The following is a 19167-nucleotide window of genomic DNA, read 5'->3' on the forward strand; positions in this document are numbered from 1 at the left end:
CTATGTTTTCATTGCCATTATCCCAATAAAAAAAAACATAATAGTACTCTGTTTATTTTACGTGCTCCCATTTAACTGCGTTATAAAGATCTAACTACGACATATCGAAAGGGGAGATATTCCGATCACATACGATATAGAGCGACCAAGCGACAATTTGTCGCAACTCGCAATCAAAATGACTACCACGCTCGACAGTCACTGTTAATGCCGCAGACATCTGCATGCGTAGCATACCCGATGCGAGAGAACACCCAGTTACATCGATTTCACACCGGCATATGGAATAATACGCACTTTAAAGTTTAGCATACTGTATTGGAAATTTAACACATATCAGAGGACTGTTTTGCGAAACGTTGTACTCCATGTTCGTATCCGAATCGAATCCGTAGCAGGATTAATGATGACAGTAGTTCCTAGACATTTAATAGTCAGTTTTGAGATACATGTCATATTTTATTGATAAAAAAATGAAAGTTTTAAAATCTTGTTTCTTTTGCTGTCTCGCCAGGTTTAGGAATGTTTTTTTTTAAAATGTGTAATAAATAATTCATTAGCTCGGCTACACAAAGGATACGAAGGTTTTTTACTATCGCGGCCCCGCATGCCAAGGTCCCTTCAATCTCATTCACAAGATGAAGTAAAAAAATTGGAGCAACGAACTGGGAATCGTACCGCGGCCATCATTATCCTGATCACGTAGCTACGTCTAAACTACCGCTCATCGTCAATAGCCGAAAACCGCTAGAATCAATAGAGATGTTACCGGCAAATCGTGAACGCCCGTTTGAAATTTAACAAAGCCAATTGTAAAGACCTGGTTGATTTGGACGCACAATTGAATAGTCATAAACGAAATTTATTGGTGCACAGAAAACTTCATCAAATGAAAGAATTCGTTGGATATGCAATTTGTCTAGACAAGTCGCTCACTGGCGACTTTCACGATTTGATAGTGACAGCGACATTATCGCAGTCACACGGGATCTATGATCGCTTCAAATTGCTCGGTCGCCTAATGAATAGCAAATAGACCAGCCAAAACAAACGCCCAAAGAGGTTGAACTTCAAAACTTTTTTCCTTATTTGTTCCGAGACAAAAGTGGTCTGTAAATATTAGTTTAAGTTAATTCTAAGATTGTCTTCGTCTAATAGACCGAGTAAGATGTCATTCGTACTAACCTATTAATCTTTAGAATGTAAAATGTAGTAGACAGTAGCAGATAAATGACTCTATAGAATGTACTATGTTACCTTCTGAAGTCTTAAGTACTGTTTGAGACTATGGGTTTTTGAGAACAAAATCTCCGTTTAAAAAATATTGCTATCTCTATTTTGCCAAAGATATATGGTATTTGATTAAAATATATTCATTTTCTTACACTTTAATCAATTAACAATGATTGATAGATGTTATTTAAAGTGAGTACTACTCTATTATTATTGTTAGACTTATGACTCAAGTATTTTTATACGTATTTATGTTAAAAAGTGTTTTTAAAATTGAAATCTTAATAACAGATTGTTTTTTACGTTTAGTTATTTTATTAAACTAAAAGAAGATTAATTTCATAACTGTTTCACCTCACCTATCACTTAGCCATGTTTTCATCGTAACATGAAAGAACATACACATTTTAAGTTACATCAACATTAAAAAAATTACATTTTTATAATAAGGGTTGAATTTTTTGATACCGAACGCCACTTTCATTTAACAAAAAAAAAATATTTCAATGTTCTATTCATGTACTTAAACATGCTAACAAGTAATAAATAACAAGGTCCTAAACAATCAATTCAAATATCTTGCAAATCAAGTTTTATACACAATCGCCTAGCTGACAACCTTGTCTATACGAACACAACACACGGCAAAGCACAAGGCTACAAGTGCATCAGATTCGATATGAAAGCGACTGTTTATTTGATATTTGATTTTCTGTTTGTAACTAAAGCTAGTTTCACACGAGGGCAGAACAGAAGACGTATTTAAATGCAAAATTCCGAAACAAAACAGGTAAATTTTTTAAAGATTTCGCTACTGTAGCGAAATGACCGCTATTATTATCTGCAAGTAGTTAAAGCAGATGCATTGCCTACCTTTAATAGACAGACGACATACATAGAACGGATATTTCTCTTTCCCGCCAAATTAACTGGGAAGGGGTTCTCATCCTTTCCTTATAGGAAAACGGTGGGAAGAGGTACAGGATTATAATTTGGCCTCTGGCACACATTCATCAGGAAAAATGCGGAATTACTTCCACTTGCTTAGTATTACATCCGTCGAGCAGACCATTCCTTTAGCGGGTAATACTTCTGCTGACTCTATATCCGTTAAAGTTTTGGCAGTAATTTTGCTTTAAGAAATAACAGCACCACACTTCTACTGTTTTGCTTTATTGTTCTGCCCTCGTGTAAAAATACCATAAGCCTCGGCCAGCGAACTCTCGAGCACGCGCCTACACCACAGATCATAAACTACCCACTATGAGTATACGATCAGTTAAAAATAAATTCACTCCAATATCGTTAATAAAGATTACAACACATAACACGCGCTCTACATTTTATTTTTTATAAACATCAAAACGTGTACAATATAAAACGCAATCATAAACGTTTTAAAATCCAAATATTATTATGTAAATCCCAACTAAATAAATGTAGAAATATGTGTCCGGTTTTGAAGTAGCACAAATTGTACATTTTGAACCTGTTATCTCAAAGTTTTTTGCAAATGTAATTTTGTCGTTCAAGACATCATTCGACTGCAAGAATATAACCTTTAACCTGTCTGCAAGATTATCTATCAAGAAAACACGTCAATAACATTTTAAAGTCACAATATGTTATAAAAATCGGAACACCCATTTCTACATAACTTTATTTCTAATATATTTTCACAATTTAAAACATTAAGTTTACACAGTTTTATGAGTATTACGAAACATAACGACACGAATACAGTTTTCATCGTAATATTATATTACTCGTCCCCTTGCAATAAGTGCATTGTGCATGACTCGCAGTCAGCATTTTGTCCCCGTTGTTTTTATTATTACCAACGTAACATTCCCCTCTCTACATTTTAGAATGAACATATATTTACTCGCAACAGCATACTCTACGAACTACGAAAGATTTGTTTGATAGATTTTAAATATAACCAACATTACTTTTGAAGTATAATTACACTTAGGTATTCAATGTAATTATTATCTTCCCGAAGCTTATCGAAACGCTCGAACAACTCTTTCATGTTACTCTATAAATTGCAAGTCCACACATATTATCTTACAAATTTCTTATAACATTCTTACCATTTATTTTTCTCATGCCAGCCCTAGACCTTCACTGCACCGCCAAAATCCTTATCCCAGTACTATGTAACTAACACATACACAAACACAAACTTTCATATACTTCACAAATAACTCATTTATAATATAAATTAATGTAATATAACCAAATAATAAGTAGTTATAATTAAGTTGTTCGCACTTAATTCAAAGTTCATAAAGATGAAAACACAGAATTGTTTATCACAAAGCGATCTACACCCACGCAAACATGTTGCGACGCGCGTCAACGCCGCGTGACTGCAGCACAGCATGTTCGTGTCACTTTGGCGCTGCCATTAAAGAGGCCGAAGCGTAACTTACGAATAGTTCAGTACTTCGATCAAAGATGGCGTTATAAAATAAATTGAATATTCTTGTTTACAAATCATCGAAAATAATAAGAATGTGGATACAATTTATTTAGATGTCTTAAAAGAAACATAATCGATTTAATCAAGATTCCCTATCGTTTTCTCATTTATATTTAGAAATAAATTTATTAAAAGCTCTGAACTCGAACTTAAATAATTTTACGTGTTTATTAAGTTAGACATAAACCTTTAAACAAACTTTTACAAATTTACTTTTAAACTACGACTTTTAAAAAGAATTACTTATTCTACAAAAAATAATCGTTCTGAATATACACTTACCTTAAATGACCAGTAGTTAAGGATGTATTTCCAAGTTTTTAGGTTATAATATAGAAGCCAAAGCAACACTGCACTGAAGGGAAAATTGAAAACAATATACTTTTAATCTAGATATAAATTTCTTTTTTAAAAGGCACAGAAAGTTTCGTTTAAAATGGTAAAAAACGTTAAAAGCAAACTTAAATATAAAAAGCACCACCAACGTATTTCTTGAAAAGATGTTATTGGGATTTCCACTTCACAGGCGTTCAAAATAAGTTTTACGGTGAAAAACGACCGATAACATTATCCATCACCTCCGTTATTTTCACGACTTGAAGTTGGCTGCAAAAGCTCACGTCATAATATACCGTAAATAACACCGTATGCTTGGGAGGCGCACCACCCTTAAGTTACATCTGCACATAACTTGAATTCACATATATGTTCGTTTTCCGCATCAGAAATTGAAATTTCAAGAGTTTGAACGTTTAAATCGATGCCGGCCGGCTTTAGCGTGCGTGGACGAACGACTATCGGCGTGTCGTAGCTAAGCTATGGACTTGGCAAGGCGGTTTCGCTGGCGAGGGGGCGGCGCGTCGTATAAACTCGTATTACAATACGTTAAATCGCCTCTAGCCCTCGTCGACTGCAGTCGCAATGAGCGTGTACTCTACTGCGACATCCTAGAGTACACTCTTAACGTACACACGGCCAATTAACTTGAGCTTAATGACGCTTTTCCATTTCAGAGCGCGGAGACTTTAGATACTACTGTTATTATCTTTCTGGAACAAAGTAGTTACATTTTGAAACGTTTAAATGTTGGATATTTTGTTGTACGTAAGTACTATAAAAATATTTGTTTCCTAATTAAAAATTATTAAAGTTGTCAATACTTAGTAATAAGAAGACTGTAAACTTATCATTCGACAAAGTCCCATTAAGCTGGAAAAGGTTTTTACATTGAAGAAAACGACGAAGACGAAAAGCGACAATTTATCCGGTTCATATCTTTCTGTACATTTCATTACTTCCGCTATGTATGGACGCGACGGGGTTGAGTCGGGGTTGTTCGTGCGATTTCGGCTGTCTTCGGCTAATTCCGACGGACTAATCGATACCCGTCAGGCATGCTACGGTACCGTGAATAGATGCTACGAGTCTACAACCGTAGCCTACGCTACAGCTCCGGCCGTATTTAATAGTCGACGAACTTGACACCGCACGTAAAGTTCGTTTGTCGCGCAAAATCCCACGGAACTTAATCAATTAAAAATTATAAATGAGTGTATGAGCATGTTTTTTTCAATTTATCTCTAAAAGAATTGGGCTTAAATATAATAAAAAAAATTAAATTACTTTATTTGAATTTTCAGAACTTTTGAGTCCTGTTATTTTTTTAATATTTCATCGCTCAATTAAAGTCGCTAGAGTCTACATTTTTACCTAATTTTGGTATTTCCTATTCTACTCAAAATTTTAAGATTTTTCTTACAAAAAAATTTACAAGACACTTTTTCTTACAAAATAATGAGTGTTGATTTTAAAAACAGTTCCATAAATTTGAGTGGTTAATTTAGCTACCGAGCTTAAGAGCATCCTTTTCATTTTTAGCAAGACTTGGACTTTACAAAAACTTGTAGTTCATCGGTACAAATTTATTATTGTAAAATAAATAAGATCTATAGATGACTTTTCGTGATATTTGAAGAAATTTAAAAAACAGCCGTGGCCCTCTTGCGACCTAGCTAAGAAACTTCAGATTATAGGATTTTAAATCACTCGATAAAAAACTATCGTATTTTCTGCCAAGGATTCTGTGTTGAACCTTTTCCTATAAAAAAATTGGACACTTTTGCTATTTTCTATATAATGCGACTAGTTTTGTTTGTTTACAAAGTTAAAATTACAACTTCATGTTAAAAATAGTTAAATTTTGTTGCTGGTTTACATTACACAGAAATCCAAGTTTTTTTTTTGTTTGCAACACTTTTCCGCGAGTTACGTCAAGGTGTCAGTGTGTCATGTTTCGATGTCAAACGTCAAAATGTCAGATTTTCGCGAGTTGTAACTCTCATTGATTTGTTATAGTTTCTTGGAGTTTTTCTAATGTTAAGTCAATTTATAATTTAACTTTGTTATGTTACAAATATTTAATTATGTGCTCTTTAAATATCCGGAATGCTCAGTGCTTAAATGAATTATAGAAACGTTTTGAGTGTTTTCAACAAATTCTCTCATAAAATATATTTTTGTGTGGCATAGAAGAGCGGCACAATGAATAAACCCGTAATTTTATCGTTAGTATACATTTTAATCAGACACAGCATCGTGATCATCACCTTTTTGTTGAATATAAATCAATTGTTACAGTGGTTACGACCTTGTGGCTAAAGGAATAACTAAAAATCAGGCAACTTTACCTGAATTAGGCTTGAAAGATATATTCCCTAATGGATCATGGCTCGAAGCCAAACAGATCCAATCTGCTATTGAAGCTCGAAAACATCTTATTGCTGCCGAACGAATTGAGAAGAGGTAAATGTAAAATAATTCTTCTATAAAGTATTTTTGATTATTACATACTTTGGGTTAACAGTTTTATTCACAAGCAACTGTGTTTACATGCATGTTGTCCAGAAATAACTGTACTGAACATTGCATTAATTAAAACTTGTACTATTAAATTTTCTTGTAGTGTATCCTAGATCTCCATATTAGGTTACTTCATTATACTTACCAACTTGCTTGGAAAATTCACTTGCATCCATAAAAAAAGAAACATTGTGACATGAAATATGTTAAGAGTTCAAAATAAATAGATTCCAAGATCACATTACGATGACAATTGATGGGAATGCATTTGTTTTAGTGGTGTTCTGAGTCATGCGGAATGGAGAGAAAACTTGATGTTAGCAGAAGTAATCCAGAAATCAGGTGGTCATTGGCAGTTCGTGGGGCACAATATTGGAAAAAAATTATATTTATATCCAGAGGAAACCCTTTTCTTGATTGAAATTGTAAGTTTATTTTTTTAATTGTTTGTTTATGTTTTCTCTATGAACTGTTTTTTATTTGATCAAATATTGTTATTGTAAAAGACTTAATAAATTTACTAATATTTCTAGTAACTATAACAATAAGCTTAAAGCTTTTGCTGATATGGTTCAAAAAATATTTGAATTAGGGAAATTGAATCCACTACCACAAGATTATAAGTCTGTACCCTTAATAAATAGGCTATTAGTGATTTAATCTGAAGGTTTGAATTATTTTCAGAATAGTCTACTTCTTAAACATAATGATGTGAAAGTTTCTCTACAACAAGCTTATTCTTTATTATTACGAGATAAAAATTCATTTCTTGAATACAAAGTTTATGCAACACTAAGCAGATGGGGTTATAAAGTGTTTAGACATACGGATACAAATGTTTCGGATATATGTAATTCAGATGAAATGAATGAAACAAATATTAAGTCAGATGGTTCACAAAGTTCATTAACAGAACATATTGATGACAAATTAAAAGTCATGGAAAGTGAACAGAATAATGGAATATCAGAAAGTAACGATGATGAAGAGAGATGTAATTTAAAAAGAAAATCTTCACTGGTTGATGATGATTCAGATGGTAAGAATTTTGTTGTATTATTTACTGTTGAAACTTATTTAATTGATTTTTAATTGAGGGATATAATTTCGAAGAGATTATTGTCAAATTTAAATGAATTACAAAACAAAGCTTTTTTGCTTTAAATACGGATTAGCTCACCTGATCTTCAGGTGCCGTTACCGGAAGATCATACGTGAGTTAAGCCGTTGTTAATTTAATATTATGTCTCACGAAAGTTTCAACAATTTTTCTTTTAATGCTATTTTTATTATTACTGGGTTTTGTTCCCGTAATCATCTGCACAGAATTTAAAAAAGGGTGAAATGTATCTCATTTATTAGTCAAGACATGTTCTATATCTGTGCCAAATTTTAGTAAGATATGTTGAATTGTTGCAAAGTTATTGATTAATACGGGAACCGTACACATTTTTGAGATCATAGGGAGCATATGTGTTCTTTCAGCCTGTGTTCTACATTTATAACAAAATTCATCAAGATCTATGCAGCTTTTCTGGAGATACCTTCTAACAAACCTCTATCCATACATCTAAACATTCGAATTTTTATCATTACTAGTTGTCGCCTGCTACTTCGGAAATCGGAATTCGGAATTAAAAGAAATTTATAAGTAGCCTATTGTTCTTCCAGACTATGTTCTACATCTGTGCCAAATTTCGTCAACATAATACGTTGAGCCGTTCCGGAGATACCTTCATACAAACATCCATCCATCTAAACATTCGCATTTATAATATTAGTAAGATAGTAAGAAGTAAGATTTATGTTTTCAGATTCGCAAACTAATAAAATGGGGGAAACCTCGAATTGCAAAAAGCCTAAAATTAAAGACCAAACAAGTATCTATTTATATAAAATAGAAAAACACAAAAACAGACAATTTAAACCTTCTAATGCCAAAAAACTGCACAAATATTTTGATAACATACCAAATGTTGTAAACAATGAAGTAGTAACTATAAAAGTACCAGATAAGCAATATATTCCAAACAGTATATATTTTAGTAAAACTACATATATACTTAATTTGAACTCTGTTCGAACAAAACAATTGCGTGCCCAATCCCCACAAGAATCTCAAACATCTAGTTCTACAGGTGAAGTGAATAGAGGTCACTTTATGAGAATCCGTGGTAATTACAACAGATTTCAAATTCCTCCATACATAATGTATTCCCCTATGAACGATCCAAGGAACAATATTACGTACCGGCCATTTAACTGTTGGCATTCATATGTAAGAGCTAATTACTACCATTACAATATGTCCTTTCAAAGACCTCTCTTGGGAAATTTCGTCTTCACACCCAGGTTTCAATATTTTCCTAGATTTCAAAACTTTAATAGACCGCGATACAATTTTGGTCGACCATATAACAGACGACAAAGAAAAAGATCGCAAGATAGTACCAAGCATTTTCATTTAGAATCTCTAATGAAATTAGCGGCAAGATTAAAAAATCTGGCGACATCTGGACTCGCGCATTCCGAACCATTAGCTGCATTAAACAATCTAATACAGACATATAATACCCGTTATGGTTCGAAAATTAAACTGTCGGATGATTACGAAATTATTGAAGACGAAAATATTTTAGATACAATAGAACTAGACGACGATGGTGAACAGATTAAGAAAAAACCTCGTTTAGATTCAAACCCTGATACATATACTATTAATTTTAATAATATAATACAACTGGCAGAAAGATTAAAGAATCTTGAAAATGATAATAAATCATCTGCACGACACAGAAGAGCTTTTTCCAATCTAATTAAAACATTCAATAAATCTTTCAATGCGGACATTTATGTCACAAATAATTTTAAAGTTCTAGATAGAAGTTTTATAACTCTAGAAAGTTCTTCCGATTCTGATTGCTTGATAGATGAAAACGATAACTCTAGTGGTAAAAAAGTACGGAATCCATTTAATATTTTAAAACGTCTCTCGGAAAAACGTAACAAATCATTAGATGCACCAGGCACAAGCAGTGACACACTTAACGAAAAGTCTGACGTAGATGATTATCGTGACGTAATACAAAAGAACCTAAGTAAAGAATGGATACCAGAAGATAACGATTTTGGAAGACCTGAAATTTGTGGTGCTGTTGACGAACCAAATACAGCAAATTTATTTTACGAATTTATAAAATTTCATCTAGAAAATTATGAAAATTGGCTTGACCTTAAAGTATCTTTCTTGAGTAGTCTGGAAGAGACTGCAGATTTTTTTAGAAAAAAGACTGATATAGAAAGCGTACAGAATAGATCTTTAGTATCACCTGAAGATTGTGTTGATATAGTTTCTGTGTTGAAAAAATTAAGCATTATTAAATCTCATGATACGACTGGTGAAACAAGTCTTAAAATAGATTTTAATGTGTACAACAGAGATGTACAACATTTTAGAAAGACCAATCCTCCTGCACCACATTTCAGAATATCATGCTTAGAGTAAGTATATAATTATTGAAAATCTACATAATTCGAATCGGAAACTTTGGATTATAATTTTATTATAATATCTAATTTTTTTTTCCATGGTAACATTTAAAGATAGAATTGAATAGAACGTTTTTTTAATTCCTATCGTTCTCAATGTGTATTTTTTTTCAGCGAATCAGAGAAATTTCCCAGCGGCGAAGAAATCGCAAGTCTTCACGCAAAATATAAAGATGACGTACGAATAGTTTTTGCTATTGTAGGCACCGGCACAATTAACTTTGTACAAATAAATCCAATCAGTTTACCTACACACATTTCCAGTAATGTGACCTGAATTATATCACTTACTAATATAATAAAATAAAACAACTATCAATAAATAATTAGTTTTATTACAACTATTATTTTACGTTTGACATTTAAAGCTATATTTTAAAAACTAATTATGGCACGTGTGAAAAGGATGGCTCTGTGCATTACTACTAACTAGGTTTAACAAGTAACAAGCCCGGTTTCCGGTGACCTGGGAGAGGTTTTTGCAACCTTTTTTGGTGCTAGGGGAAGTCTTCCAAAGATATCTTTGGAGCAATACCTTTGCATTTGAATCTGGCGCAGTATTAAGGTGAATATACACTAGAGCATTTTCTCAAGCATTTCTATGTAATGTAACGTTCTTACGAATGGTATAATATGGGTAAAAGCATAGTTTCCAAAGTACGTCTGGTTCGTGAAAGTGTGATACACTAGAACATATCATAGAGCAGCTTGTTGTTTTGTTACATGTAAATGATCTAGTCTATACCCACCTTTATGCCTACGCCCTGGTCGGTCGCCCCACCTCGCCCTACCCTAACGCTGCTATTTACAAGTAAAATGGAATAAAGATCAAAATTACACTTAACAGTCTGTATCAACATCTACATACTATTTCGTTTAAATACACAACCATTGTCTATAAATTATTTTGATTTAACTTTATCCATTCATAAAGAGGGTAGACTTTAAAAATAATCCAGTAAAAACATTCGATGTTTTCTATTGAGGTCATTCAGAAATCTAGAATATTCTACTAATTAAAAACTGAACTGTAAACAAATATTTTTTTGATTAAAATTTTTAATGTCTACCCACTTTCAAGTTTTTAATCTACGAATAATACACCTATAGTTATAATAACTACATATTCAAGAATATACTCGTACCAATTACCACAACCGCAGTTTATTATCTAATTACACGTGTAAATTATACAATAGAAGGAACTAATCAATGATATGATAGGAACTTCCTATAAACCTACTAACTATAAAATGCGTACAATGTTGCTCGGTATTTTCAATATTTTACCCCAAATATAATGAAAGACAAAACTACAAAAGAAAATTAAGCAAGTGGCAATGTCTGAAGATAAAAGTTAAAATAGGATTGCTTAATACATAATATTATAACAAATATAGATTTATTACAACTTTATAAATTCTAATATTATAGTACTTAATCACAAATTATCATTATATGTTCAGCTTAGTTTAACTTGATATGTCCTAACGCAACTCTATATTTAAAGCACAAAACACAACAATTTTGTATGTTTGCATCGATTTCTAGAGTAATTTTAGGAAGCAATAGTATGATATTGTAGTAGTAGAATTAACACACTTGTATTAACAATTTTTTTCATACACCTAGATGCCATTTGAGTCGTTCTATTCGAATAATAAAAGTCGTTTAACGAGTTAATTCAAATAATGTTTAGTTAAACTGGGTACTAACCGACGTTACGAGGTATAATGTAATATGTTACACGAAGATAATTCATAGCATTCAGTGCATTGTGTTCCATGTAACACTACGTATATAATCTTTGACGTACCGACATAACATTTGATGGTCGCCGTGTAACATGTTACATTACACCTCGTAACGTCGATCAGTACCTAGCTTTAGATTAAAAAGCAACAGTTAGGATACAGTTAAAATGTAAATTTTAGTTCAAAAATTATGCTTTTGATTACATATTAAAGGGGGCAAAAATCGTTAACCCAAAATTTTCACCTTTAACAAATGTTTTAGTACGAGTGCTTAATAAATATTTATAAATATAGAATAAGTTAGAAAAGTAATAAACAAGAAATAGGATAGATTATAATAAGTGTCACAAAATATTTTCTCCTGTCATATTCATTCGTTGTTGTTACGCTAATAAGAAATGATACCGGCATCAAAAAGAAATAATCTGATACCTTGTCTATTGTATACGTAAAATGCATCATATTATATTTTGTACTATTTTGCGATGATTAAAAAGTAAAATTAGTTAACATTTTTTATAAGCGTAAAATTTTACTGTTTTAAGGGATTATTAGGACTCCCCCTTATAGTTAGAAGACTTTAACTTGTTCTTAATCAATTATTATTTCTTGTTGATTTCATGTATCCTCTATTATTCAAAAACTTAAGATTCGATAAACACTTAAAATGGATAACACATAGGTACTAAATCGCGGTAAAGAAACTAGACATTTGAATATATTATGAATGCATTTCTAGACGTTATTAAGGCCATCCAAAATTAATACCAGATAATTCGTAAAACCTCTCATTAAAGGGTCTATAATATTCCCTCAGCCGCTCGATTGTTACAGGATCTATGTACGGATGGTTGCGACCTTTCGTCTTACCCAAACAATGTGGTGTCGACTTTCCTTCTGACTTGAGAAGGCAGGGAAACCCTTTTGTAGAGTTAAAATAGAAATGTTTGTCTGTTATTAGCCGCTTCAACCCAAGGAAATCCTGTAACAGATAAATATTTTTCGCATTATATATAAATGAAAGAAGAACTTTGTACGAACTTACATAACTATTAAGTATGGTTGTATCTGGTTCTAGAACCTAAGAAAAATAGATCATGGATCGTATTTTATCTGTTCTCGTTCTGATCTACTTACGCTTCATCTATGCATACCGCCATCATCATCAGCTCACTATACGTCCCCAATAAGGGGCTCGGAGCCTTAGGTTGAGGGTGACTAGGCCATAGTCAACCACGCAGGCCCAGTGCGGGTTGACTTCACACATATATTTGAATTTCTTCTCAGATACATATATGAAGGTTGCATCACGATTTTTACTTCATTGTAAGAACGACGAACGAATCCAGGACATAATACAAGTCCCTGAGTCACCGACGCTCTAGTGCATATCGTGTCATACCAAAAACTCCATTTGACTTACGTCGGCTGGTTATAGAAGCCGCATGTCTTATTGTCCTAAAAAATTCACACCTGTACTCTAGCCATCTCTGCAGCGGGATCAGCGACCAATCTCTCCCCGCTAATAAGCAGCAATCTGGAGCGGGGGAACCGTCGCAGCCAGCGACGCAACGGCCTCGCGTATACGCCCAGTCGCACCGGCGGCCACGACGCGTCCACAACGGACCACGTCCCACCCCAACCCACTGTACTGTTCACTAGCGCTAAATCCTCAAACCTCGGCAGACTGGGTCTTTTACTGAAATACAAATTAAACAGTCGGTATTAATATACCGGAATACACGTGATATCAATCAATAGAGGCTCAATTAGAATAACATATAATCTCTTCATGGATAAAGATTACAGATAGAGAAAGAAGAAAGCAGAATAAATCGATGAAATTTCAGAATACTCAAAAACAAAAGGGGTAAAGCAAATTACGAGTATTTTGCGTTTCGTCTAACGAGTAAGTTGGCAGAGATTACCTCTAGACCTTAACTTTTTTGGTATGAGATGGCAGATGAGGGAAAGGATATTCGATAAGGACTATAAAATTCTTACCTAGCAGATTGAGTATAATCACTGATGGCTCTGGTGACTGGGTCTCGTACGACCGCTAACAGTCTGACAGCGGGGTTCATTGCATACACCCGCCGGGGCGCCGACCGTGTCACCCAGTACGACGGTGTCTTCTCCATCGTTATCTGACCTTCTATCGTTGCTGGCATTTTCTCCCTACAAAAGACCGGAATTTCTATTTTAAACTTCTAAATAATCTACAGATTTATAATATAACAGAATTATAATATCTTATATTTGGAATAGATTAAGCATCCTTATTATGTCAATTTTATTGCGAATTTTTTTCTGACATAACGATATACATATTCGCAAGTATACGTAAGTATCTTTGCCTACTATATTCCATCCTATGATAAATCACAGCCTCGGTCATTAAGTTTATGTGGGCCGTAGCAACTTCGCCAATTTTATTCAAATGTGAAAAAAAAAGCATTAACTTCGTCCCTTTTTTATTGAGTATTATTTATACTACTATAATTTAGTAGATGTATGAATGTAGAAGAAGCGTGTCAGGACCGCGCCAGATGAGGTTCATGGTGTGCCTACCCCTCAAGGCGTGACTAGTTGATGTATCCATACTCATAAAACTGTTACGTTAAATATCTATTATGAGAGATGTATATAGGTGAGTAGAGAGATTAGATTGTGAAACGCCATTACTGGCGAAATAACTAGCGCTAATATTAGACTGATGGCGAATATTATATGAAAAAGTTCGTACCGATACCATTCGAAACCCTTATGATAGAACTTATCAAAAAAGTGGACCTCCGATCCAGCAGCTCGCACGTCAGGATGTAACCTAAAAATAAAACAAAAGTTATAGAAATTGAAGGCGCGAGTAGGCGAGGCGCGGTAAACCCAACCCGCTCTACCTCGTCATGCGGTGTCCAGAGTGTAGTCAATAAGTGGGCAAAGCGCTATCACAGCGTGGACGCTGCGCGGTCAAAATTTGATAGTAAAGCTACTTACCACTTAAATAATCTATGAAAGGAAAGCTTTAGGTTACCTTAAAAATTCAAGTAGTGCACGTGTTCCACACTTCTTAACACCGATAATCAAGGCACCTGGCAGTCTCTTAGTGGGCACCAAATTTTGTTTTTTCAGTATCCTGTATTTACTTTCAAGGCTATCATCTGTTTTGTACCCAAGAAGGGAAACAAATCGCAACGTCGCACTTTTGTAAGTTGATATGTGGTGTGCATTAAAAAATGTTTTTAAATTGAACTAAAAGCGGAAAAGTGTTTAGATTGAGTAAATATCAAGCATTTTCCCCTTATTTCATATCTAAACATAAAACCTGTAAATTATTAGAAGAAATTAAAATTAACTCACCTTTTTTTCGTCAACTAAGCAAGTATTTAATAGATATATTAAATATAATAAAAAGAGAAATATAAAATATATAAATGCACTTCTTTTCGAAAAAGCCGGAACACATTTCATTGCTTTTCTTGATAAACATTTGTGCAATGTTATAGGTATATTTATGTAAATATTTTTTTACAATAACTATCATGTAATAAAAATTAACGAATTAAAATAAAAGTTAACCGCAGGCAAAAACATGAGTAAAATAACATATTTTGCGAATAATAAGTCGATCAATGTTTTTGTGAAAATCAGACTTATCATTTGCCGGATCTGCACCGGCTATACTGCGCAAACTCCAATTATACAAATGCGATTAGTAAAAAGTGAAAACGGAATACTGCGACATTACAAAGGTTAAAGGTGAGGTCGTACATATATTATTGTACTCTGGGTGAGGTAAAGTAAGAATTTTATTTGAAAAGTAACGCAATGCATTTTTTTCCAATAATAGACTTACTTGACCGTTTTACGATGAATTGTTAAAAAAAGATAAATTTAAAGCTAAATTTTTTGAAGTTCGGAAGAATCTGTTTTCAATTTAGTTAAATAACACATAAAATTATATTGAACAAGTGTGTAAGTATTAAAAATCCTAATACAGTCGTATGTATTTTTAAAAGAATTTTGTGGAAAAAAATGTTTAATCTGAGTATCAAAACCCGCAGTGCTGCCAACGTAACCAAATTTAGCAAATGACAGGCGAGCGACAACTAAATAAAAAGAAATTTTGTTGTGTTGAACTTTGTAGCTTTGAAATAATTTAAAATGACAGTCCAGCAGATTAACTCGAATATTTCTGACGACTCAGATGATATGGTTAGTTTACCTTCCGAGGAAGATATTTGCAGACGAAAATATCAGTTATTGTTAGAGCGATGTGAGGTATTGCAACAGGATAACGAAAGAATTGTAAATAGGTTCGTGTTTTAGCGCGATGTTATTATTTGTGTGTTATTGAAGTGTGATAGGATTGCATTCCTTGCAGGATACATGAAGTGAAAAGGATCACAAAACGGTATAAGAAAGATATAAAACTTCTGGTCGAAAGATTGGATAAACATGGCGATCCATTCAGAACAACGGCAGTGGAGGTGGATGTTAAGCCAGAGGTGACATCGCGGGTCGCTCGTCCTGTAACCAAAGCTCAACCGATACAGAGAAATACTGAAAAGCAAAACACTACAGGAGGCAAGAAAACAGGAACAAAGAGAAAAAGTAAAGCGGACAAGGTAATTCTACATAAGAAAGTGTTGATTCTGTATTATAGATTTCTCATATTATCTCAACAATATCTTACCACAATCATTATATGAAATAATTTTAAATTAATTTTAAATTTACATTATAGCCTGAAAGAGATCCAAATGCTCCGAAAAAACCCTGCAACGCTTTCTTCCAATTTTGTCAAGAACAGAGACCTTTAGTTGTAGCTGAAACTGCTACAGAAATGGGCTTGGAGCCCTCAAAACAAGAAATAACAAGGCAATTGGCTTCAAGATGGAGAAACCTGACTAATGAAGAAAAGAGAGTATGTATATTATAGTTTATTCATCATATCACTTGTTTTTATTCCATAGTGCAAATGGTAAGGGAAGTCAAATGTTGCTTAGTGGAACAAGGGTCTAACAAATCATTTAGAGTACAAGTTAACCCATACTGTAAAAGGAAAGATATTATAGATTTCCACTTGTTTTCCCTTTTTTGGTGCTAATTTGTTTTTTTCAGGTATATGTAGCGATGTTTGAGAGATCAAAAGAGAAGTATGTAGAAGAAATGTCAGCCTACATAAAGAAGGAACAATGACATTGGTACCAACATTACTCAGAAAACTCTCTTGTGATAGTCAGCTTTAAGTTATATTAAACTAATTAATACATACTACTTGATTTTTTTATTTAGACTGTAATTTTTATCACGAGATATCATAATTTTTGCTTTTTATAACTTTTCTATGTATTTATTATATGAAAAGAAAAACTCTTTTACCCAACATTTTTTAATAATATTTATTTATTGAAACAACTACAAGAAATTTAACGAAATAAGAAGGAAACATAAAAATATAAACTTTACATTATATCAATTTATCAACCCTTGAAATTATCCTTTTCAAGACGAATTGCTCTCATAGTTTCTATAGGATTTTGTTTATTTGCATGTTCCATAACAGAAGGAACCATCACTCTCATGAATGGATTGTACAACTTTTCTTCAGCAATTGTTGATGGAACCTGGAAATTACAATATCAAATGAAGTGTTCCATTCATGCTGTTTGTAGATTAAAGGCTCACATGATTTTGTCTGTCTGATTGACCATTAAATTAATATTTTGTCAGAGAGTCATTGGGCTAATATTTTTCTTCTCCTTAGTCTAGGATTTATATTATCAGAAGATGCTCAGATTTATTTAAGAATAGAAAGGTTCTCATTTACTTACAGTTGGTTTTCCTTCATCTCTTCGTTGTTTAGACCAACTAATCTTCTCCTTAATTTTTTCATTTTCGGGTTCAACATGCAAGGCAAAGTTTAAGTTTTGCAGAGAATACTCATGGCCACAGAACACCTTTGTTTGATTTGGAAGGTTACTTAATACTTCAATTAGGGCATGGTGCATTTGTTCAGCAGTACCTTCAAAGAATCTACCACAACCTCCAAGGAATAATGTATCACCTGTAAGTAAGAAATGAGAATTTTACAGAATATGTTTTCAAATAAACAACATGTACTCAAAAGATTTCTCAAAAGTGTACAATGCTCTTAGCACATAATTTTTTTTAGGTATATAGGACATAATGGGATGCAGAGAAAAACAGCTGTGTGCTTTCTTCTGCACATACAGCATCTTCCTAGTAGCCTTCAGCAAAGATATGTATAAATATGTCTAGCTGTGAGTTTATAGGAGCTACGAGCCACTGTAATTTACTTACCTGTGAAAACAACACCATCTTCTCCCTCTTCAGATGGTGTAACAAAATAACAGATATGTCCAGAGGTATGGCATGGTGTAAATAGGCAATGCACATTCAAATTACCAATATTAAATCTAGAATTATGTATTACTTTCCTTGTTAAAGCGCCAATTCGGTCATCACCACCATATACTTCCAAACCAGGGTGCATTTTTACCAAATTTTCATTGCCACCAGCATGATCCCTGTAATTTTTTTATGTGTTGTTAATATAAGTAATTTATTTGAAGGGATACTTGGATGCTATAAATATTGCTTTGTATTTATACTTTACCAGTGATGATGTGTGGTAAGAACTTTTGTTAATTTCACTCCCTGTTCTTCTACAGCTTTTAACACGGAATTTGGTTCTACGGGATCAACTATTGCTGCCTCTTTGGTAGCCTTATCTACTATCAAGTACATATAATTATCTTGCAAGGCTGGTAGAATCTTCACATCCATTTTATTGTATGTGTGATGCTCTTGAAGACTATGTAATCCTTGTTGTTTCCAAGTTAATGCTGTGGGATTCACCAAGAAATCAATTATTGCAGATGTCTTGTGTAATTCCTTATCATATGTGTTATCATTCACAATGACTAGTGCTTTTGTAATTGGACAAATATTATTTCTTATAAGACTTATGTATACAAAAATTCCAACATTCGCGAACAGAAGTGTTACTTGTCTAAAACAATGAAAGAAGATGGGAATATTCTATTTTACAACTAACACTTACCTAAAAAGTAAAGTTTAGTAATTCCTTGTGAAAGCCCAAATGGCAATGAGTTAACAGCCCTAGCAAGCATTGATTAAAAGCAAAGAAAAGGAAGACTAAAGAATTCCGTTCAATATTATTGAAAAATTAATTTCAACACAATCCAATTTTTTTTTTTCTTTTCAACTTAGTTTAATTTTGATTTAGAGTTTTGA

The 19167-nt window shown here is 33.2% G+C and overlaps 4 protein-coding genes across 4 annotated transcripts; 2 read left to right on the top strand and 2 right to left on the bottom strand.

Annotated features, from left to right (window-relative positions):
- Positions 1-6063: 6063 nt before the first annotated feature.
- On the top strand, positions 6064-10436 carry LOC106717482. Its single transcript, XM_045679691.1, has 6 exons — positions 6064-6285; positions 6359-6523; positions 6858-7005; positions 7265-7619; positions 8395-10081; positions 10244-10436. The coding sequence occupies exons 1-6, from the start codon at positions 6263-6265 to the stop codon at positions 10404-10406; spliced, it is 2541 nt and encodes an 846-aa protein (XP_045535647.1). The 5' UTR covers positions 6064-6262; the 3' UTR covers positions 10407-10436.
- A 2176-nt stretch (positions 10437-12612) lies between these two features.
- On the bottom strand, positions 12613-15477 carry LOC106717481 (heparan sulfate glucosamine 3-O-sulfotransferase 3B1). The gene is made up of 6 exons (XM_014511350.2): positions 15463-15477; positions 14918-15135; positions 14630-14710; positions 13888-14061; positions 13357-13582; positions 12613-12865 (listed from the first exon to the last, which is right to left on the bottom strand). The coding sequence occupies exons 1-6, from the start codon at positions 15475-15477 to the stop codon at positions 12629-12631; spliced, it is 951 nt and encodes a 316-aa protein (XP_014366836.2). The 3' UTR covers positions 12613-12628.
- A 510-nt stretch (positions 15478-15987) lies between these two features.
- Positions 15988-17154, top strand: LOC106717514 (non-histone protein 10). The gene is made up of 4 exons (XM_014511386.2): positions 15988-16199; positions 16268-16511; positions 16631-16810; positions 17008-17154. The coding sequence occupies exons 1-4, from the start codon at positions 16048-16050 to the stop codon at positions 17083-17085; spliced, it is 654 nt and encodes a 217-aa protein (XP_014366872.1). The 5' UTR covers positions 15988-16047; the 3' UTR covers positions 17086-17154.
- A 117-nt stretch (positions 17155-17271) lies between these two features.
- On the bottom strand, positions 17272-19147 carry LOC106717503 (hydroxyacylglutathione hydrolase, mitochondrial). Its single transcript, XM_014511375.2, has 5 exons — positions 18974-19147; positions 18527-18755; positions 18211-18437; positions 17721-17953; positions 17272-17513 (listed from the first exon to the last, which is right to left on the bottom strand). Exons 1-5 carry the CDS (start codon positions 19041-19043, stop codon positions 17370-17372), a joined length of 903 nt encoding a protein of 300 aa, XP_014366861.2. The 5' UTR covers positions 19044-19147; the 3' UTR covers positions 17272-17369.
- Positions 19148-19167: the final 20 nt, after the last annotated feature.

The sequence above is a fragment of the Papilio machaon genome, chromosome 10 (genome assembly GCF_912999745.1).
Source record: "Papilio machaon chromosome 10, ilPapMach1.1, whole genome shotgun sequence".
Lineage (NCBI taxonomy): Eukaryota > Metazoa > Arthropoda > Insecta > Lepidoptera > Papilionidae > Papilio > Papilio machaon.